This window comes from Bos taurus, chromosome 9 (assembly GCF_002263795.3).
Source record: "Bos taurus isolate L1 Dominette 01449 registration number 42190680 breed Hereford chromosome 9, ARS-UCD2.0, whole genome shotgun sequence".
NCBI classification, from domain to species: domain Eukaryota; kingdom Metazoa; phylum Chordata; class Mammalia; order Artiodactyla; family Bovidae; genus Bos; species Bos taurus.
In genome coordinates, this window is record NC_037336.1 from 9,503,757 (window position 1) to 9,527,456 (window position 23,700).

General features: G+C 41.0%; 2 protein-coding genes across 7 annotated transcripts in view; one reads left to right on the forward strand and one right to left on the reverse strand.

The window, feature by feature from the left end:
• Positions 1-4: 4 nt before the first annotated feature.
• On the reverse strand, positions 5-15,279 carry LOC112448013 (collagen alpha-1(I) chain). 2 transcript variants are annotated; one of them, XM_059890040.1, is made up of 4 exons: positions 13,409-15,279; positions 11,409-11,525; positions 5,523-5,721; positions 5-2,635 (listed from the first exon to the last, which is right to left on the reverse strand). In XM_059890040.1, exon 1 carries the CDS (start codon positions 14,868-14,870, stop codon positions 13,968-13,970), a length of 903 nt encoding a protein of 300 aa, XP_059746023.1. In that variant the 5' UTR covers positions 14,871-15,279; the 3' UTR covers positions 5-2,635; positions 5,523-5,721; positions 11,409-11,525; positions 13,409-13,967. The 2 variants fall into 2 exon arrangements, with proteins under 2 accessions (XP_059746023.1, XP_059746024.1); XM_059890041.1 differs by lacking the exons at positions 5-2,635; positions 5,523-5,721 and having other exon boundaries at positions 9,455-11,525.
• Positions 14,254-23,700, forward strand: part of FAM135A (family with sequence similarity 135 member A) — a 156,656-nt gene continuing 147,209 nt past the window's right edge. For 4 of the 5 annotated variants that reach the window (XM_005210636.5, XM_005210639.5, XM_002690004.6 and 1 more), the window contains exon 1: positions 14,254-14,437. The gene's annotated coding sequence lies outside the window, so the exon portion shown is untranslated. Of the gene's footprint in view, positions 14,438-15,865; positions 15,951-23,700 lie in introns of all 5 variants that reach the window. The other variant, XM_024996871.2, reaches the window with a different exon arrangement.

Consider the following 23,700-nt stretch of genomic DNA (forward strand, 5'->3'; position numbering starts at 1 on the left):
TTCATGGGGTCGCAAAGAGTCAGACACGACTGAGTGACTGAACTGAACTGAAATGAGTTTAGAGGGTGGTACTCTAATTCAATAGGATTGGTGATTTTGTAAGAAGATATTGTTCTTTCTTTTTCTGCCATGTGAGGACACAACAGGAAGGCAGCCTTCAGCTTCCAGGAAGATAGCTCTCATCAGGAACCAAACATGCCAGGACCTTGATCTTGGACTTTTCAGAACTATGGGAATTAAAGTTCTGTTGTCTAAGCCCCCCAGTCTATGGTGTTCTGTTGTAGCCAGAGGTGACTAATCCAACGGAGTAGTTCAGTTCAGTTCAGTCACTCAGTCGTGTCCAACTCTTTGCGACCCCATGAATCGCAACACACCAGGCCTCCCTGTCCATCACCAACTCCCAGAGTTCACTTAGACTCACGTCCATCGAGTCGGTGATGCCATCCAGCCATCTCATCCTCTGTCATCCCCTTCTCCTCCTGCCCCCAATCCCTCCCAGCATCAGAGTCTTTTACAATGAGTCAACTCTTTGCATGAGGTGGCCAAAGTACTGGAGTTTCAGCTTTAGCGTCATTCCTTCCAAAGAAATCCCAGGGCTGATCTCCTTCAGAATGGACTGGTTGGATCTTCTTGCAGTCCAAGGGACTCTCAAGAGTCTTCTCCAGCACCAGAGTTCAAAAGCATCAATTCTTTGGTGCTCAGCCTTCTTCACAGTCCAACTTTCACATCCATATATGACGACAGGAAAAACCATAGCCTTGACTAGATGGACCTTTGTTGGCAAAGTAATGTCTCTGCTTTTCAATATGCTATCTAGGTTGGTCATAACTTTCCTTCCAAGGAGTAAGCATCTTTTAATTTCATGGCTGCAATCACCATGTGCAGTGATTTTGGAGCCCAGAAAAATAAAGTCTGACACTGTTTCCACTGTTTCCCCATCTATTTCCCATGAAGTGATGGGACCAGATGCCATGATCTTCGTTTTCTGAATGTTGAGCTTTAAGCCAACTTTTCACTCTCTTCTTTCACTTTCATCAAGAGGCTTTTGAGTTCTTCTTCACTTTCTGCCATAAGGGTAGTGTCATCTGCATATCTGAGGTTATTGATATTTCTCCTGGCAATCTTGATTCCAGCTTATGTTTCTTCCAGTCCAGCGTTTCTCATGATGTACTCTGCATACAAGTTAAATAAGCAGGGTTCAATATACAGCCTTGATGTACTCCTTTTCCTATTTGGAACCAGTCTGTTGTTCCATGCCCAGTTCTAACTGTTGCTTCCTGACCTGCATACAGATTTCTCAGGAGGCAGGTCAGGTGGTCTGGTATTCCCATCTCTTTCAGAATTTTCCACAGTTTCTTGTGATCCACACAGTCAAAGGCTTTGGCATAGTCAATAAAGCAGAAATAGATGTTTTTCTGGAACTCCCTTGCTTTTTCCATGATCCAGCGGATGTTGGCAATTTGATCTCTGGTTCCTCTGCCTTTTCTAAAACCAGCTTGAACATCAGGAAGTTCACGGTTCACGTATTGCTGAAGCCTGGCTTGGAGAATTTTGAGCATTACTTTACTAGCGTGTGAGATGAGTACAATTGTGCAGTAGTTTGAGCATTCTTTGGCATTGCCTTTCTTTGGGATTGGAATGAAAACTGACCTTTTCCAGTCCTGTGGCCACTGCTGAGTTTTCCAAATTTGCTGGCATATTGAGTGCAGCACTTTCACAGCATCATCTTTCAGGATTTGAAAAGAGCTCAACTGGAATTCCATCACATCCACTAACTTTGTTCGTTTGATGCTTTCTAAGGCCCACTTGACTTCACATTCCAGGATGTCTGGCTCTAGGTCAGTGATCACACCATCGTGATTATCTGGGTCGTGAAGATCTTTTTTGTACAGTTCTTCTGTGTATTCTTGCTACCTCTTTTTAATATCTTCTGCTTCTGTTACGTCCATACCATTTCTGTCCTTTATCGAGCCCATCTTTACATGAAATGTCCCCTTGGAATCTCTAATTTTCTTGAAGAGATCTCTAGTCTTTACCATTCTGTTGTTTTCCTCTATTTCTTTGCATTGATCGCTGAAGAAGGCTTTCTTATCTCTTCTTGCTATTCTTTGGAACTCTGCATTCGGATGCTTATATCTTTCCTTTTCTCCTTTGCTTTTCGCTTCTCTTCTTTTCACAGCTATTTGTAAGGCCTCCCCAGATAGTCATTTTGCTTTTTTGCATTTCTTTTCCATGAGGATGGTCTTGATCCCTGTCTCCTGTACAATGTCACAAACCTCATTCCGTAGTTCATCAGGCACTCTATCAGATCTAGTCCCTTAAATCTATTTCTCACTTCCACTGTATGGTCATAAGGGATTTGATTTAGGTCATACCTGAATGGTCTAGTGGTTTTCCCTACTTTCTTCAATTTCAGTCTGAATTTGGCAATAAGGAGTTCATGTTATGAGCCACAGTCAGCTCCCAGTCTTGTTTTTGCTGACGTATAGAGCTTCTCCATCTTTGGCTGCAAAGAATATAATCAATCTGATTTCAGTGTTGACCATCTGGTGATGTCCATGTATAGAGTCTTCTCTTGTGTTGTTGGAAGAGGGTGTTTGCTATGACCAGTGCGTTTTCTTGGCAAAACCATGTACTAAACAATAAAAAAGAATAAATTATTGGGATGTACAACAACATAGATGAATCTCAAAATAATTGCACTGAGTGCAAGAAGTCAGACAAAAAATGTAGGCATTATATGATTGATTTCATTCATATAAAATTCCAGAAAATGAAATCTAACCTATAGCGAAATAAATTGGTTTGGGTTTGCATAGGGTTTAGCATGGATAGGGAAAGGGACAGGATATAGAGTTACAAAGAGGCTCAAGAAAACTTTTCATGGTCATTAAATATGCTCCTTATCTTGATTACTGTGATGATGTTACAAACATCAACATACATTGTACATGTTAAATAAGTGCAATTTTTGTCAATTCTATCTCAATAAACTATTTTTAAATCTAATAAAATTTCACTTTAAAACTTGTAAAATTTTCATCTACAGATTTCAATCTTGACAATGTAGTATTTATATGATCAATTTAAACCACCTAAAAATTGTTGTTGTTCAGTCTCCAAGTTGTGTCCAACTCTTTTGCAACCCCATGAACTGCAGGATGCCAGGCTTCCTTATCCTTCACTATCTCCCAGAGTTTGCTCAAACTCATGTCCATTGAGTCAGTGATACCATCTCATCCTCTGATGCCCCTTTCTCCTCCTGCCCTCAGTCTTTCCCAGCATCAGGGGTTTTTTCCTCCAATGAGCCAGTTCTTTGCATTTCGCATCAGTCCCTCCAGTGAATATTCAGGGTTTATTTCCTTTAGGATTGACTAGTTTTGGCCTCCTTGCTGTCCAAGGGACATCTCAAGTGTCTTCTCCAGCACCACAATTAGATAGCATCATCTCTTCAGCTCTCAGCCTTCTTTATGGTCCAACCTTTACCTCTGTACATGACTACTGGAAAAACCATAGCTTTGACTGTAGGGACCTTTGTCAGCAAAGTGGGTGTCTCTGCTTTTTAATATGCTGTCTAGGTTTGCCATAGCTTTTCTTTCAAAGATCAAGCATCTTTTAATTTCGTGACTGCAGTCACCATCTGCAGTGATTTAGGAGCCCAAGAAAATAAAGCCTGTCACTGTTTCCATTGTTTCACCATCTATTTGTCATTAAATGATAGAACTGGATGTCATGATCTTAGTTTTTTGAATGTTGAGTTTTAAGCCAACTTTTTCACTCTCCTCTTTCATCCTCAAGAGGCTCTTTAGTTTCTCTTCACTTTCTGTATATCTGAGATTGTTGATATTTCTCCCCCCAATCTTGATTCCAGCTTGGGATTCATGCAGTCAGGCATTTTGTAGGATGTACTCTGCATTTAAGTAAAATAAGCAGGGTGACAATATACAGTCTTGATGTACTCCTTTCCCAATTTGGAACCAGTCTGTTGTTCCATGTCCAGTTCCAACTGTTGCTTCCTGTCCTGTATACAAGTTTCTCTGGAGACAAGTAAGGTGGTCTGGTGTTCCCATCTTTTGAAGAATTTTCCACAGTTTGTTGTGATCAACACAAAGGATGCTAAAGCTGAAACTCCAGTACTTTGGCCACCTCATGCAAGGAGCTGACTCATTGGAAAAGACTCTGATGCTGGGAGGGATTGGGGGCAGGAGGAGAAGGGGACGACAGAGGATGAGATGGCTGGATGGCATCACCGACTCGATGGATGTGAGTTTGAGTGAATTCTGGGAGTTGGTGATGGACAGGGAGGCCTGGCGTGTTGCGATTCCTGGGGTCGCAAAGCGTCGGACACGACTGAGCAAATGAACTGAACTGAACTGAACTGAATCAAAGACTTTAGCATAGTCAATGAAGCAGAAGTAGATTTTTTTGGAATTCCGTTGCTTTTTCTATGATCCAGCGAATGTTGGCTATGTGATCTCTGGTTCCTCTGCCTTTTCTAAATCTGGCTTGTACATCTGGAAGTTCTTGGTTCATGGACTGTTGAAGCTTAGCTTGAAGGATTTTGAGCACTTCTTTGCTTGCAAAAAATGAGTAGAAGATATTTTCTTAAAGGAGTTACAGTAAAATCTTCTGTTAGCTTTCAGTTCTTAAACTCTGCATGGTGATAAAGCAAGAAAAAAGAAAAACAACTGCCAAGAAAATTTTTTCTTAACTTGTAAAAGCAAGTACAAGGGCATATGTTCTTGTCAAGGAATTTCTACAAATAGAATCATCCAAAAGCTAACTATTTCTTCACCTCCCAGATCACTTTAAACTGCTTTTTCCCCTGAATACTTAAAAAATAGTGGTTTAGGTAGCTTTTAAAAACACAATGAAAATAATAAATAAATTTGTATTTTTTAAAGAAAGAAGCTTTTATTTTTTCAATACCTGAGAGAAATTTGGCAACTGCTGAACACTTTAAATAAATCTAAGGATAGATAAATTTGGTAGTTACCCAAGGGAAAAGGGGTTCCCTGATAGCTCAGTTGGTAAAGAATCAAACTGTAATGCAGGAGATCACAGTTCTATGCCTTGGTCGGGAAGACCCACTGGAGAAGGGATCCACTCCAGTATTCTGGCCTGGAGAAGTCCAAGGACTCTATAGTCAATGAGGTCACAAAAAGTTGGACACGACTGAGAGACTTTCACTTCTCGGGGGGCGGGGCGGGGTGGGACATAATGAGAACTGTAATATAGAAAAATGATTTTTTTCCTTCTACTGTGTTTCCATCAATCTTTCCAATGTAAAAACTAAGAAGTGGAAAGAAGAGTTTTCTGGTGAAGAGATTTTAAACATAAGAGGTTAATTTTGCATTCTCTATAGTCCACAAATTGTAATGGGAGTTTAGAATTGTGTTTTTTTTAAGAGGAAATTAAATACTAATTATGGATGGATGCTTAATATAAGTTAAACTGACCTGCGAATGTCCCATTACTTATCATATTTCCTTCCAGTGCCAGGAATAATCAGAAATACGTACCTTTTTTTTTTTTCTTGGTAAAAGATCTTTGTAATAATTTCATAGGGCTTCCCAGGTGGCTCAGTAGTAAAGAATCAGCCTGTCAGTGTAGGAGATGCAGGAGACAGGGATTCGATTCCTGGGTTGGGAAGATCTCTGGAGGATGCAATGGCAGCACACTGCGGTATTTTTGCCTAGAAAATCCCATGGACAGAGGAGCCTGGTGGGATAGAGTCCAAGGGGTTGAAAAGAGTCAGACATAAATTAATGATTGAGGACACACACAATTTCACATTCTCATAAAGTAGCTTCTTATTATGATGCCCATCTTACAGATCAAGAAGCTAGAAAAGAAAGTTATGCAAATATATGTTGTAGATGTTAGAATACTATTTTGAATGTTCGATTATGTGTTCAATCCATAAATGGCAGGGGTGGAGGATCATTAAAAGATGCTGGGAGGTGGGGAGGGAGATGGAGCTGTGTGTGAAGGGAGGGGAGAGCAAGATGGGTCTGGGGTGCATTGAGTAAGAGGAATTGGCAGGAGAGCTCTGTGACAAGGTCTGATAGGAGGCAGAAAGAATGTGGCTAGAGTTAAGGATTGGGATTTGAGATAAGACTGTGTGAGTCACTAGAGGAGTGAGACACTTGCCCTGATATGTTTGCTATCACAGATCAAATTGTAACTAGTATAAACATTATTTTTTTAAAAACATCATATAGCCAGACTCATCAAGAAACAAAGGGAGAAAAATCAAATCAACAAAATTAGAAACGAAAATGGAGAGATCACAACAGACAACACAGAAATACAAAGGATCATAAGAGACTACTATCAACAATTATATGCCAATAAAATGGACAACGTGGAAGAAATGGACAAATTCTTAGAAAAGTACAACTTTCCAAAACTCGACCAGGAAGAAATAGAAAATCTTAACAGACCCATCACAAGCATGGAAATTGAAACTGTAATCAAAAATCTTCCAGCAAACAAAAGCCCCGGTCCAGACGGCTTCACAGCTGAATTCTACCAAAAATTTAGAGAAGAGCTAACACCTATCCTGCTCAAACTCTTCCAGAAAATTGCAGAGGAAGGTAAACTTCCAAACTCATTCTATGAGGCCACCATCACCCTAATACCAAAACCTGACAAAGATCCCACAAAAAAAGAAAACTACAGGCCAATATCACTGATGAACATAGATGCAAAAATCCTTAACAAAATTCTAGCAATCAGAATCCAACAACACATTAAAAAGATCATACACCATGATCAAGTGGGCTTTATCCCAGGGATGCAAGGATTCTTCAATATCCGCAAATCAATCAATGTAATACACCACATTAACAAATTGAAAAATAAAAACCATATGATTATCTCAATAGATGCAGAGAAAGCCTTTGACAAAATTCAACATCCATTTATGATAAAAACTCTCCAGAAAGCAGGAATAGAAGGAACATACCTCAACATAATAAAAGCTATATATGACAAACCCACTGCAAACATTATCCTCAATGGTGAAAAATTGAAAGCATTTCCTCTAAAGTCAGGAACAAGACAAGGGTGCCCACTTTCACCATTACTATTCAACATAGTTTTGGAAGTTTTGGCCACAGCAATCAGAGCAGAAAAAGAAATAAAAGGAATCCAAATTGGAAAAGAAGAAGTAAAACTCTCACTATTTGCAGATGACATGATCCTCTACATAGAAAACCCTAAAGAGTCCACCAGAAAATTACTAGAAATAATCAATGACTACAGTAAAGTTGCAGGATATAAAATCAACACACAGAAATCCCTTGCATTCCTATACACTAATAATGAGAAAACAGAAAGAGAAATTAAGGAAACAATTCCATTCACCATTGCAACGGAAAGAATAAAATACTTAGGAATATATCTACCTAAAGAAACTAAAGACCTATATATAGAAAACTATAAAACACTGGTGAAAGAAATCAAAGAGGACACTAATAGATGGAGAAATATACCATGTTCATGGATTGGAAGAATCAATATAGTGAAAATGAGTATACTACCCAAAGCAATTTATAGATTCAACGCAATCCCTATCAAGCTACCAACAGTATTCTTCACAGAGCTAGAACAAATAATTTCACAATTTGTATGGAAATACAAAAAACCTCGAATAGCCAAAGCGATCTTGAGAAAGAAGAATGGAACTGGAGGAATCAACTTACCTGACTTCAGGCTCTACTACAAAGCCACAGTTATCAAGACAGTATGGTACTGGCACAAAGACAGAAATATTGATCAATGGAATAAAATAGAAAGCCCAGAGATAAATCCACGCACATATGGACACCTTATCTTCGACAAAGGAGGCAAGAATATACAATGGATTAAAGACAATCTCTTTAACAAGTGGTGCTGGGAAATCTGGTCAACCACTTGTAAAAGAATGAAACTGGACCACTTTCTAACACCATACACAAAAATAAACTCAAAATGGATTAAAGATCTAAACGTAAGACCAGAAACTATAAAACTCCTAGAGGAGAACATAGGCAAAACACTCTCCGACATACATCACAGCAGGATCCTCTATGACCCACCTCCCAGAATATTGGAAATAAAAGCAAAAATAAACAAATGGGACCTAATTAACCTTAAAAGCTTCTGCACATCAAAGGAAACTATTAGCAAGGTGAAAAGACAGTCTTCAGAATGGGAGAAAATAATAGCAAATGAAGCAACCGACAAACAACTAATCTCAAAAATATACAAGCAACTCCTACAGCTCAACTCCAGAAAAATAAACGACCCAATCAAAAAATGGGCCAAAGAACTAAATAGACATTTCTCCAAAAAAGACATACAGATGGCTAACAAACACATGAAAAGATGCTCAACATCACTCATTATCAGAGAAATGCAAATCAAAACCACTATGAGGTACCATTTCACACCAGTCAGAATGGCTGCGATCCAAAAGTCTACAAATAATAAATGCTGGAGAGGGTGTGGAGAAAAGGGAACCCTCTTACACTGTTGGTGGGAATGCAAACTAGTACAGCCACTATGGAGAACAGTGTGGAGATTCCTTAAAAAACTGGAAATAGAACTGCCTTATGATCCAGCAATCCCACTGCTGGGCATACACACTGAGGAAACCAGAAGGGAAAGAGACACGTGTACCCCAATGTTCATCGCAGCACTGTTTATAATAGCCAAGACGTGGAAGCAACCTAGATGTCCATCAGCAGATGAATGGATAAGAAAGCTGTGGTACATATACACAATGGAGTATTACTCAGCCATTAAAAAGAATACATTTGAATCAGTTCTAATGAGGTGGATGAAACTGGAGCCTATTATACAGAGTGAAGTAAGCCAGAAGGAAAAACATAAATACAGTATACTAACGCATATATATGGAATTTAGAAAGATGGTAACAATAACCCGGTGTACGAGACAGCAAAAGAGACACTGATGTATAGAACAGTCTTATGGACTCTGTGGGAGAGGGAGAGGGTGGGAAGATGTGAGAGAATGGCAGTGAAACATGTACAATATCATGTAGGAAACGAGTTGCCAGTCCAGGTTCGATGCATGATGCTGGATGCTTGGGGCTGGTGCACTGGGACGGCCCAGAGGGATGGTATGGGGAGGGAGGAGGGAGGAGGGTTCGGGATGGGGAACACATGTATACCTGTGGCGGATTCATTTTGATATTTGGCAAAACTAATACAATTATGTAAAGTTTAAAAATAAAATAAAATTGGAAGGAAAAAAAAAAAATTTTCATTTTCTTGACTTCAGTGACACCTAAAAAGTTTTGTGTATTTTTTATTAATTTTTTCTAAATTCCCTATTGATTCCAATAGGTTTTGGAGAAGATTTACTCTTTAATCAGAGTCTAACTCATAACTTTTTTTTTTTTTCTATTGACTTAGGGTTAAAAAAAAAAAAAAATAAAAAAAATAAAAACATCATAGTACGCTTTAAGCACATGAGGAAGAGAATAATTCAGAAATCAGTACTGTCACATGGTACGAGATAATTATTCTTCACAGGAATGATTCAGTGGGGGTGGTGGTAGGAGGAACATCTTCTTAACAGAGTCTCTCTGAATAACCCAAGCAGACACTCTGGCTTTAGGAAATCCAGATTACCAGAGCTGCAGCCAAGGAGTCACTGTTTGCCCCTTTCACACTGTATCGCAAAAACTCGTTTGCATTTTTATCCATTATGAGGTTATTGGGTTTTCTTTTTTCTGTAGTATCATTATTAAAGACTACATACATTTAAAAAACCGTGTTGTTTAATATAGATTTGAATATGTTTTCCTTTAATATACTCACTAGGTTGAAACTCAGATGAATATACAATAGAAATACTTCTTTCCATTCCCTCACCAAAAGCCCAGCCCTCCAAGTTTCCCTCTCAGAAGCAACCAATATTATCTGGTAAAAAAGAGAAAGAAAAAGAAAGAAGGAAAGAAAGAAAACTGCCTTTTTTTTTTTTTTTTTTTTGAGGGATTGCTATCGTATTACAGGGAAGACTGAGTTTTATTGTGATTGTTCCTTCATAGTTATTAAGTCATGAAAAAAATGTTATGACATTAAGTTATGAAGTAATACATTTGCCCTTCTGGTTTGTAGTTGTTACTAACCCATGAAGGAAGTCTTATAATGAAACTTTGTTTTGCCCCATCTCATATTTGGTAATATTATATAACCTTTAAAGAACTTGTCTTGAGTACAGTGAGCATGCTCTCAAGTATTTGCAAATGATTAAATCTGTATTTTAAACAGACTCAAGAATGGTTGCTGCAGAAGGGGGTTTAGTACTTTATTAACACTGAGCTGGAAGAAGCACAAGCTGGAATCAAGATTGCATGGAGAAATAGCAATCACCTCAGATATGCAGATGACACCACCCTTATGGCAGAAAGTGAAGAGGAACTAAAGAGCCTCTTGATGAAAGTGAAAGTGGAGAGTGAAAAAGTTGGCTTAAAGCTCAACATTCAGAAAACTAAAATCATGGCATCTGGTCCCATCACTTCATGGGAAATAGATGGGGAAACAGTGGAAAACAGTGTCAGACTTTGTTTTTTGGGGGCTCCTAAATCACTGCAGATGGTGACTGCAGCCATGAAATTAAAAGATGCTTACTCCTTGGAAGAAAAGTTATGACCAACGTAGATAGCATATTGAAAAGCAGAGACATTACTTTGTGAACAAAGGTCCATCTCGTCAAGGCTATGGTTTTTCCAGTGGTCATGTATGGATGTGAGAGTTGGACTGTGAAGAAAGCTGAGCGCTGAAGAATTGATGCTTTTGAACTGTGGTGTTGGAGAAGACTCTTGAGAGTCCCTTGGACTGCAAGGAGATCCAACCAGTCCATTCTAAAGATCAGCCCTGGGATTTCTTTTGAAGGAATGATGCTAAAGCTGAAACTCCAGTACTTTGGCCACCTCATGTGAAGAGTTGACTCATTGGAAAAGACTCTGATGTTGGGAGGGATTGGGGGCAGGAGGAGAAGGGGACGACAGAGGATGAGATGGCTGGATGGCATCACCGACTCGATGGACGTGAGTTTGAGTGAACTCCGGGAGATGGTGATGGACAGGGAGGCCTGGCGTGCTGCGATTCATGGGGTCACAAAGAGTCGGACACGACTGAGTGACTGAACTGAACTGAATATTATAATACTTTACTTATTAGAAAATAATCCAATTCTTAAAAATTGTTTAAAGGAAGTCAGAATTCCATGTATAAAATGCCATAAAGAATCATATTCGTGGAAAATGTTGTGGAATTATTTTGACTACATCTTAACGTTAATTTAAAATTTTACAGTTGATAGTGACCGCCTTAAAGCAACAGGAGTATTTTAACCATCATAAATCCCAAGAAGGAAAAAGTAAGTTTACTTGCTGAGTGAGTTGATGTCCAGCAACAAATAGATATCTTTCCACTAGGCTATTTCCAGATGTACAATATTCGTTTCTTCTAACCTCTCAGTCTTCAGCTGAGCCAATATTGTGCGACTGTGTAGAAGTTTAAGAGAACACTCTAGTTAGAAGGACTTAGGAAATATTTGAATACATTCTATGCCAAAGCTAAATCACGTAGACCATAGCTAGTAAACCACGGGATAAAAAGTATCCCAACTTTGCATCCCTTGAGCATGCATGGCTTGGATAGAAAATGACATATAACATGACATAGTTTAAACGGTAAGCATGTTAAGTGTGACACAAAACCGTTAATCATCAGCATAAAGACTGACTCAAAATTGGGGAGATAAACGGGAAGTAAATTGAAAGTCATAAAATTTCTAAAAGATCTTAGACACAATATAATTTGATTCTCTTGTTACAAGAGAAACTGAGATCTAGAGAAGTTAGGATTACATAGATTATACAGACTCTTCAGATCAGTGTACTGAAGAGCTAGAACCTGAACCAGGTAATCTGACACCTAGATCAAGGCATTCTGCACTCTAATAATATGTCAGGAGATAAATATTTTCTAATTTTTAAGAGAGTATTTTATATTTTTCTCTTGACGAATCATTTCCAGAAGTCTTGTCTAACCTTCTAGGTTAGTTAGAAGGGAGCTCTTCTTGTGGGCTCCCAGATGACCTCTGCCTACCCCAATTTTAACTCTGGTACAATGTTTTGACTTGTGAAGTACCTGTGTCCCCTTATTAGATTGTAAACTCCCTGAGAGTTGGGAGTGACTCACTCCTCATTGCATCCTAGTAACTACCACAGTGCTTGGCACACATTGAATAAGTAATGAGAAAATACTAGTTAAATTGATCTTTCCTTGAAATCCTTTAAAGGGGCACCATGATCTGAACTTTGCCTGCTTCTCTAGCTTCATACCCCCAAATTGTGGCACAAAATTGCTAATCTCATTCTGTGCAAACATCAGTTTCTGGTTGTATGGTTTTGTTCAAACAATCCTTTTCCCCACACCTCTCCCTACCACACTCTGCCCTCAAACACACATATGTTCCACTGCATTAACTGTCTGGAATCATTTCCTCCTGGAAGTCTTTCTTGATTCATAACTTCTCCCAACCTAAATTGGATTAATCCTATTCTGAGCTCCAGTAATTCCTTGTGCATGCATCTCTACACTACACACATCACATTATGAGGCAGTTTCATAAACACTGCATCCACGTTCTGTTTTATTCATGTTGGAATCTCCAAGATTAGTGCACTCAGGCACACAGATGATTTTAAAATGCGATTTAAACAAAAAGAATACATTAATAGAGAAGGAATCTTGGCACAGGGTGAAGTTTAAGGAAAGTATAGATATGGAACTGCAAATAATTGGATATTCAGTATATTTTCCTAAGAAAGAACTAAAAAAAAAAAAATAGAAAAAGGCTTTCAATTGTGAGGTTACATTCAAATCACAAAACAAACTTTTATGTAAAAGGACAGTAAAACACTATTTGGCAATTTTTTTTTACGAAGACAGTGATTAGGAACTACAATGGCAAGCCTTTCATGTAAATACTAATGTACTGGTTATCATAGGACAAAAAGGCACTTTTAAGCATGTTTACAACATATACTAAGATGAAGAAAAACCAGAGGTTAAACTATATTCAAAACCTGTCCCCCAAATGTCCGACACTACAAGGCATCGGTTTTATTCCCAAATTGGTGCACAAACCTTTTTCTTTGCAATCCATCTTTATTGTTATATTACATAACATAAAATACAATCATTTTAACCAATTTTATTCTTTAAGTATAGTTGACTTACAATGGTGTTAGTTTCGGATTTACAGTGAAGTGGTTCAGATTCGTTCCCCTTACAGATTATTACAAAATACTGAGTATAATTCCGTGTACCATACAGCATGTCCTTAATGGTTATCTATTTTATATATAATGGTATGTACCTGTTACTCAAAAATGCCGAATTTATCCGTCCCTCTCCACCACTTAAACCACTTTAAAAAGTGCAGTTTAGTGTTATTAAGCGCCATCACCACTAAACACCCACAATTGTAAAACACTCGCTTCAGCCGCAACTTCCTTCTTTTCAACTTTGCTTTTGTAACACACTTAGCTCTCCGCACCACAAAAGGTTCAGAAACTAGGGAGAATGAAGCAAAGGATTATACTTCTCGGGATCCGTCAAGGGAATCGAAAAGCTACGTTCAGGCGTCCGTCGCCAAGCAGTAACCATAGCAACGCAGATACCTCCCCTCAAAGGCAGCAACTGAGCGCCGCCCCCCTCCCCCCTCCGAAGCGGCAGCTGTCCCTTCCCTTCCTACTGCTTAAGGACCAGGCTCTTCACCCCGGACTGGAGGCAGAAGGTGAGGAAGAGGGAAAAATAAATGACAAAGCGAGAACTACAGCCCAGCAATCGCTCTCCTCGCCCTCCCTCTTATCCCGAGAACGAGCTCTCAGCCTCCTCACGCCCGCAATCCGGCCCGTCCCGGGGGCCAGCGCCTTTTATTGACGCCAACTTCCCGTTCTCGCGGGAGTTTGGGAGCCTGAGCCCGATAGGGTGGACACAGCTCTCAAAATCTCAGTCTGCGCTGGGTCTGGAACCGAGGCCCGGGAGCGCACCGCGCGCGGGGGGCGGGGCGCAGGCCTGGGAGGGCGGGGCCTCGCCTGGCGAGGGGAGGGCGCGGCCGGCAGGGCGGCCAGGGGGCGGGGCCGTGGCCGGGACCTGTGGCTCGCAGGTAGCGCGGCCCGCGGCGCTCCCTCGGGCACCGGCGCACTGCGCATGCTCTCTGGCCGCGCGGGGCAGCTCGCCGGGCGGCGGTTACGAGCCGGCTCCTCAGCGGCGGAGGTTGCGGTGCTGCGACGGCGATGTGAGGGGCCCGCGGCGGGATGGTGCTGACCCGGGCGGGGCCGCCTCCTTCCACAGAGACCGCGGGCTCCTCGGTTCGACGGGCGGCGGCCGAGCCGGGCGAGAGGTGAGCGCTCGACGTCCGGCCGTCCCGGGCCGCGACCCCCGCGACCCTCTTCGTGTCCCCTCCCCGCGGCCCGGCGGGGAGCGGCCTCCTCTGCGCCCGGTCCTCGCTCGCGGCTCCGGCCCTTCCCGGCCGCTCCGGGTTGGAGCCGGCGCCGGGCCGCTGAAGGTCGGCGGGGACGGCCGGCGGGCGCGCTCGGGCTGTGGAGCCGCGCTGCCTGCCGCTCCTCGGGCCCGACCCTCGCGCGGCCCCCGAGCCCCCGGCCGCTCTTCGCCCCCTGCCCGTCCTCGCGTCTTGCTCCCTGCCGCGCCGCGCCCCTCATCCCCGGCGGCCCCTCCGTGGGAGGCGGGGTGCCCCTGGGTCCCCTCCCTCCTCTGGGCGCCCCCAGGCCGGCTCTTCGCTCGCCGCCGGTTCCCTTCTCCGCTCCCTCTGTCATTCCTCCCTTGGCTCTGTCTGTCCGTTTCCCCTCTTCGGTTCTTCGCCTTTCCCGTCTTGCGTTAGCTTCTGACAGGGTTTTGCTTCAGCATCTCTCGGCGCAGGACTTCATCTTCGGAGGCCCCGGCGCCCCGAATCCTTCCTCTCTGCCCCGACTTCACCGCCTCTCCGTCTGACGGTCCCTCCCTGTCCTCCCGCCTCTCTCCATCCTGTCCCCAACCCTTAACTCTCGAACCTTGATCTTTTTTCCTCACTAAAACTTGTTGTTTTCTCGTTTGCATAGGTCGAGTCTCTTAACTCCTGTCCATTTTACTTTTTATGAAATCTCTGAAGAGTTCTAGTCTCTTTTACTTTCTACCTAAACTAGGTAACTCCTCAGTATCCTTAGTTCAGTTGACAGTTTCATGAAATCTTTCTTCACGGACTGGAAGTACCAACAGGAGTGACAGTAGCCGTAACCTGTTACACTTAACTGATCGAACCTTTAATTTTCAAGAATTGTGTTTACCTGACATGTCAAGAAGAAGCAACTTGAGGAGAGGCTTGGTGAAAATATAAAGGCTAACCTCCAGACCTAAGGTTAAATTTTGGAGATTTTATTGTCCAACAGGAAATACAATTGTCCAAGAACGAATATTAAGTGAAATTTATCAAAAAATTAGTTACTAATTTGATGTTTTGTACATTTACCATTGCAGTTGACCGCATCATTTTTGTGATGGTCTCTGTTCTCTGCACTAAGTGCTAACAGTTTTTACTAGCTTAGGGAATTAGTGTTCTTACTAAAGGAGAAATTTAGTAAGGGGACAGAAGTATTAAATTTGTGAATTGGGTAAAAGAACTTTATAAACAGTTGGGGAGGGTTTTTTTCCTCCATTTCATTGTGATCAAAATTTGGCTTATAAAAAACTTCTCTATATAAATAACATTGTAGGATCTTATTTTGAAGGCATCTGCTGAAGCAGTCACTCTCAGTGAAGTTTGCCTTTATTCTAGGGCCGAGGAGCAACTGGATTATGTATTTCATTCTGTAATCTCAAAGCAGCCCACAAACAGTAAATTCTTCATGTTTCTGTGTCAGGTAGGAATTGAAATTTTCTGTTTCTGTAGTACAGAAGGGAAGCACCAAGGCAAAAATGTGTAGTTTCTTATTTGACATGATATTAGTATAAAAGTAGAACTTGATGTTGTGAAACCACACCTCTTTTGGAAGAAGCAGCAGTTGTTGTGTATGGTAGGAGGTGATGAACTCAGCTTTTAAGATTTTTTAAAATGATTTTTCCAGTGCAGGTAGAGATAACTGCTGCTTCTGAAGGAAATCTTCCCGTCTTTCAAAGGCGAGTCCTTCTATTTCTAGGTAACTATTTATTAAAAAAGTAAATGCTTACACATTCTTGTTGGTATTTATAGTAAGTTGATTCTGTGCTCTTAGAAATGACAATAAAGATTCGTGGCGGACAATGGGCACATGGCTGGATGTCAGAGGATCTACACTCTTAGGATGACTCATGACATTAATTTGTAGAAGTCACTTAACCTGTGTACCTCCAGTGTCTCTCCTTACAATATATGAGTAAACAAGTGGCTACCCACTAATCTTTGAAAACCAAAGTAAACGCTCATAATTTAAGCATGCTTAGGGCCACCACAGACAAAAATTGCTATATAAAACACTTAGTTTTTGTCTCTTTTAGACTATGTCGTAAGAGTAAAATTGAATGCTTAAATCCTCCTGCTGCTGCTGCTGCTAAGTTGCTCCAGTCGTGTCCGACTCTGTGCGACCCCACAGACAGCAGCCTACCAGGCTCCCCCGTCCCTGGGATTCTCCAGGCAAGAACACTGGAGTGGGTTGCCATTTCTTCCTCCAGTGTTTGAAAGTGAAATGTGAAAGTGAAGTCGCTCAGTCGTGTCTGACTCTTAGCCACCCCATAGACTGCAGCACACCAGGCTCCTCTGTCCATGGGATTTTTCAGGCAAGAGTATTGGAGTGGGGTACCATTACCTAGATCACTGCAATTTAGTTGTTTTTTTTTTTTTTTAGTTTCAGACTTAAGTGAAAAGTTTAGTAGCATGTGTTATAAACGTGGACTAGTTTAGATGAATCTTCATATGCAGTGAAACAAACACTGCCACATTCAGTATGTTTGCCAGAATTTGACACTGAAAATTTAAAGTTAACAATGTTTTGGTAACTTCCATGAATTTCTCTTGTCTTACAGTTTATCTTTGTGTTCTGTAGATATAGACATTTGAGAGTGGAGATTCTTTAGGGGATAGAAAAGGCAAGGATTTCCTTTGATTCGAAGTATTAAGAATGATTAAAAGTGAGTTTTGTGATATGTTCTATTGTGTGTTTAAATAAATGAATGGAGATGGGAGCATATGTCTGAAGTGAGTAATGTTGTTTCCTTTTTTTCCTTGAGTTGTTTGTCAGGAAGGAGGTTTTGAAATGAATATGAGTAAGAAGCAAAGTGGTAGTACAGAAAAAGCATTCCTAATGGGCCCAGTGGATTTTCAGAGAAGTTGGGAAGCACAAGTTGTTAGGCAGGTCTGGATTTTTCAGAAGGAATATAGTGAAATATCTTCACAGTGGGTTTTACCATTTTATTTTTAAAGATTCCCATTTTTTTAATAGGTTCATACTTGGTTGTCAGTGATGTTCTAAATTTAATAACAATGAGCCTCTTTTATCTTAATGGAAATATGAAAAGTGTCAGGTCCTTTTAATGTAGAAATTATAAATCTTTTCCATTTGAGAAAACTGAGGCTTAGAGAGTCTGAATTAGAATCCAGGTCTATCTGCTACCAAGTTAATGATATACTGAAGAAAGCATTTCCTGTTAAGAAAACATTGTTTGTTTCTTGAAATATTTTTTAGACAGAGGATTGTACTTTTTGTTTTGAGTTCTGAGCTGTGTTCTCTGTTGATGAAATATTTTGAGAGGTGCTGGGCAGATCCCGGAACTGGGTAACAGATAATGACTGTGAAATAATGAATTTCTTTTCATGTTAAAAGGAGGGACTAGTTCTGGTTCTTTGGGCTCTTCCGGGATTTTTAAGGTATATAATAACATGACATACTCAAAGACATTCTGTGTTGTGTCACTGTCAGGTGTATTTGATGGCATATGAACAGCATGAGAAGTTGACGTGAGCTGCTCTTAAATAGCCCTGCCCTCCCTGGGGTGCCTTTTATTAGGTGTCCCATAATGAGCAGGAGGGGTTCTCCTCTGCTTTCTGTGCCTCCTGAAGTAAGTCATCCATCGAAGTGATGTCAGAGGCTACTGATGTTCTTTCTACGTTAGGTTTACACTTTGTTTTTCTATGGATTTTCTCATATTAACACAGTTATCCAAAATTAATAGTGTTCTGAGGGTGCTCCTTAATCTTAAGTGTCAGTTCTAAGATAAGAAGTAATATATATTTCTCTATTATTAAACTCAACTGTTTAAACCCAGATTTTTAAGAAATTAGAAGATAGTAGGGCTTCCCAGTGGCGCAGTGGTAAAGAATCTGGCTGCCAATGCAGGAGATGCAGATTCCATCTCTGGGTAGGGAAGATCCCTTGGAGGAGGAAATGGCAACCTTCTCCAGTATTCCTGCCTGGAAAATTCCATGGACAGAGGAGCCTGGTGGGCTGCAGTCCATGGGGTTGCAAAGAGTTGGACCCAACTGAGTACACACACACACACACACACACACAGGAGATGTCAGTGCCTTTAAATTTCAGATTTTGTATCTGTGGGTGTGAGGAATTTGAAGATTTCATGATTAGATCAGATCAGATCAGATCAGTCACTCAGTCGTGTCCAACTCTTTGCGACCCCATGAATCGCAGCACGCCAGGCCTCCCTGTCCATCACCAACTCCCGGAGTTCACTCAGACTCACGTCCATCGAGTCAGTGATGCCGTCCAGCCATCTCATCCTCTGTCGTCCCCTTCTTCTCCTGCCCTCAATCCCTCCCAGCATCAGTCTTTTCCAATGAATCAACTCTTCGCATGAGGTGGCCAAAGTACTGGAGTTTCAGCTTTAGCATCATTCCTTCCAAAGAAATCCCAGGGCTGATCTCCTTCAGAATGGACTGGTTGGATCTCCTTGCAGTCCAAGGGACTCTCAAGAGTCTTCTCCAACACCACAGTTCAAAGGCATCAATTCTTCCGCGCTCAGCCTTCTTCACAGTCCAACTCTCACATCCATACATGACCACAGGAAAAACCATAGCCTTGACTAGACGAACCTTTGTTGGCAAAGTAATGTTTCTGCTTTTCAATATGCCATCTAGGTTGGTCATAACTTTCCTTCTAAGGAGTAAGCATCTTCTAATTTCATGGCTGCAATCACCATCTGCAGTGATTTTGGAGCCCAGAAAAGTGAAGTCTGACACTGTTTCCACTGTTTTCCCATCTATTTCCCATAAAGTGGTGGGACCGGATGCCATGATCTTCCTTTTCTGAATGTTGAGCTTTAAGCCAACTTTTCACTCTCCACTTTCACTTTCATCAAGAGGCTTTTGAGTTCCTCTTCGCTTTCTGCCATAAGGGTGGTGTCATCTGCATTTCTGAGGTTATTGACATTTCTCCCGGCAATCTTGATTCCAGTTTGTGTTTCTTCCAGTCTAGCGTTTCTCATGATGTACTCTGCATATAAGTTAAATAAACAGGGTGACAATATACAGCCTTGACGAACTCCTTTTCCTATTTGGAACCAGTCTGTTGTTCCATGTCCAGTTCTAACTGTTGCTTCCTGACCTGCATACAAATTTCTCAAGAGGCAGATCAGGTGGTCTGGTATTCCCATCTCTTTCAGAATTTTCCACAGTTTCTTGTGATCCACACAGTCAAAGGCTTTGGCGTAGTCAATAAAGCAGAAATAGATGCTTTTCTGGAACTCTTTTGCTTTTTCTATGATCCAGCGGATGTTGGCAATTTGATCTCTGGTTCCTCTGTCTTTTCTAAAACCAGCTTGCACATCAGGAAGTTCACGGTTCACATATTGCGAAGCCTGGCTTGGAGAATTTTGAGCATTACTTTACTAGCATGTGAGATGAGTGCAATTGTGCGGTAGTTTGAGCATTCTTTGGCATTGCCTTTCTTTGATATTGGAATGAAAACTGACCTTTTCCAGTCCTGTGGCCACTGCTGAGTTTTCCAAATTTGCTGGCATATTGAGTGCAGCACTTTCACAGCATCATCTTTCAGGATTTGGAATAGCTCAACTGGAATTCCATCACGTCCATTAGCTTTGTTCGTAGTGATGCTTTCTAAGGCCCACTTGACTTCACATTCCAGGATGTCTGGCTCTAGGTCAGTGATCACACCATCTTGAGTATCTGGGTCGTGAAGATCTTTTTTGTACAGTTCTTCTGTGTATTCTTGCCATCTCTTCTTAGTATCTTCTGCTTCTGTTAGGTCCATACCATTTCTGTCCTTTATCGAGCTCATCTTTGCATGAAATGTTCCTTTGGTATCTCTGATTTTCTTGAAGGGATCCCTAGCCTTTCTCATTCTGTTGTTTTCCTCTATTTCTTTGCATTGATCGCTGAAGAAGGCTTTCTTATCTCTTCTTGCTATTCTTTGGAACTCTGCATTCGGATGCTTATATCTTTCCTTTTCTCCTTTGCTTTTCGCTTCTCTTCTTTTCATAGCTATTTGTAAGGCCTCCCCAGACAGCCATTTTGCTTCTTTGCATTTCTTTTCCATGAGGATGGTGTTGATCCCTGTCTCCTGTACAGTGTCACGAACCTCATTCCATAGTTCATCAGGCACTCTATCTATCAGATCTAGGCCCTTAAATCTATTTCTCACTTCCACTGTATAATCATAAGGGATTTGATTTAGGTCATACCTGAATGGTCTAGTGCTTTTCCCTACTTTCTTCAATTTCAGTCTGAATTTGGCAATAAGGAGTTCATGGTCTGAGCCACAGTCAGCTCCTGGTCTTGTTTTTGCAGACTGTATAGAGCTTCTCCATCTTTGGCTGCAAAGAATATAATCAATCTGATTTCAGTGTTGACCATCTGGTGATGTCCATGTATAGAGTCTTCTCTTGTGTTGTTGGAAGAGGGTGTTTGTTATGACCAGTGCATTTTCTTGGCACAACTCTATCAGTCTTTTCCCTGCTTCATTCCATATTCCAAGGCCAAATTTGTCTGTTACTCCAGGTGTTTCTTGACTTCCTACTTTTGCATTCCAGTCCCCTATAATGAAAAGGACATCTTTTTTGGGTGTTAGGAAAACGGAATATAGTTAATTTATCAAGTGTATTTTTTTAAATCAGCATTGCATTCTGATTTCAGGTTTTCTTTTAGTAGGGGCATATTTATTTCATGGCTTGTTACTATTGAATCTGTTTCCTAAAACAATTAAGGTATAGACTTTAGAATTATATAAGTTTAAATATAGGCTGTGAAGTTTGACACTTTTGAAGGTTTTGTGCTTTTTCCATTGTTTTCTAACCGTGTGACCTTGGATGAGTTGTGTAAACTTTTTGCTCCTTAGTTTCTTCACCTGTAAAATGGAATAATAATAGGTCTTTCATTCATATGAGAATAAGATGAAGTGATGTTAATAAGAGCAACTTGTATAAAAGTAAGAGCTCCAAAAAGTTCTCAGTGTTTGTATTTGATACTGCTATTTGGTCTACATTTGGTATCAACAGGGAAACATATAGCTTTTTAAAATATAGTTTGTCATGGTTTTCTGCTTATCTTTCCTCTGGAAGATCTCCCTCTTACCCTCACCCCAGAAGAGAAGAACTTAGTACTCTATTCTTTTCTTAAATATTTCTAAATATAACTTGTGCAGTATGGTGTATGGCCCTCAGGAGTTTATTGTGTTGAGTGATTAAATGACAGCAAAAGATTCTAGACCAGTGATTTTCCTTACTTTCCATGTCCCCTTTATTCATAGCAATTCTTTTAAGCTCCTCTTTATTGTAAATCACCTTTTAAGATGAGAGATGTTACTGATGAAAGGGTGTTGCATGTGTGAATAATTGTGAAGGCAAAAAGGTTAAAAGCCACCTGAGTGATGGTGATCCTGAGTCAGGAGAGTGCCAGGTGACTTGGCCATTTTAGAGTAGGATGTAATCCAGTGGCGTAGTGTGTTTAGCTCCAGAAAGAGGGAGCTTTCAGAGCTGATCAGGGTATCAAGACCTCAGTCAGTCCAAAAGGAAACTGAATGTAAATCCAGAAACAGGACTATAGGCCAGATATTTAGACTGAACCAACCAATGCAGACTTAATCAATTTAGGTGGCCAGAGTTACACCAGATAGCAGGATTACAGGTGTACAACTCTTTAGACGTCACTGGCTGGTTATTCTCAGTTTATGGCTGTCTGGTTTGACTTGATCAAGGTTAGCTCAAAGGCTTGAGGGCCTTGAAGGGCCTGACTTTTGTGTATTGGAGTTCTGCTGTGGCCTCAGTGAGTGGTACTTAGGAAAGGTGGTGGCTGAGGATACTTTGTCCAAGAGATGGATCTTCCTACTCTCACACAGAACTTGGATGTTACAGAAATATTTTATTATGCACAAAGTTATGAGAACAGCATTCTGAAGGCTTATGGGGTGCCCTTCTTTGGGGCTTCCTGCTTATTCATTGGGAGAAAACCCCCCTCCCCCCCAGAATGGACCCAAAATTGACTATTATTAAATGGATTGAGTTAACCTTCTAAAAGGATCTAATGATCTTAGGATCTAAAAGATCTCTTTGTTTCCATTGTATTCCTATTTAACAAACTGTAATTGAAACGTGCATGTTAGGTTAGATGCCCTTCCCTTCACTGGTCCCAGATCCCAATGTCACTCTCAGTCCCTAGATGTCTGGCCTAGTGTTGAGCCCCTTATCTGGTTGGACTTTAACTTGATGTTCCCTCACTTGGTTTCAGTTCCTGTGTGTCTGTCTGAATGTGAGCATCTCATTACATTGAGTGTGAACATTTAAAGACATGTAGGTTTTTGTACACTTTGGCTCCTAAGTGCAAGTTTACTACATTATATAGTGTTCATCTGAAAAACTAGTGAATTTTTTCCCTAAAGCTGAAAGAAAAAAATGAATGTGCTTTACTCATTAAGAAATGATGTATTGATTGCTAATGTGGAGGTTTTCTACAGATAAGTGGGTCCATAGGTGATTTTTGCCTTATATGGTGTCTTTAGTACCTAACTTCTGCATACAGCTGGACATTATTATTTGGACTGTCAGTATTACAGGCTCTGAACCCATTTGTCCCATGACTGCTAACCTGGGAATGGGATTTAGAAGCTGGAGCCATTGGCTTCATAATCGACAGAAGTGGCCCCTTTATTTCTTGGGTTGACAAAGGGAGTGTCTGGAATCTCCAATTTGTTTAGCTTGTTTACCCTCAGCTTTAGGAGAAGGAACATCCTCAAGATATCTATTTTGGGTTTGTAGTTCAAGAGTCAAGGCTGTTCACTCTTTGATTTCTGAGACAGGATCTCATCATTGCCTGTGGTCTCCAGTCTATTTTAAGAACCTCTGAGCTGTGCCTCTGAGTTTCAGACATGTCCGTGTCCTCTTTTTAGGTTTCTGAAACAATCAGGAGTTCAGGCTAAGTTCAGAATGGTTAGCTGTTGTTTCAGGATGGTGTGGGTGGTACAGGAGCATCTTCCATATTTTTCCAGATATCCATGCCTGGACTCCCCTTGCAGATACTGGAGGTCTCAACTGATCCGATGCGAGTGAACAGCCCTGGTCTTAGAAGCTAGGCCAAGTGTTTAAGCACCCAGCACTGTTTTGGGGACAGTTACTGTGCACTCTAGTGGTTGGGGGGATGGATTGGCATTCTTAGGCTCAGGTCCAGTAGAAATC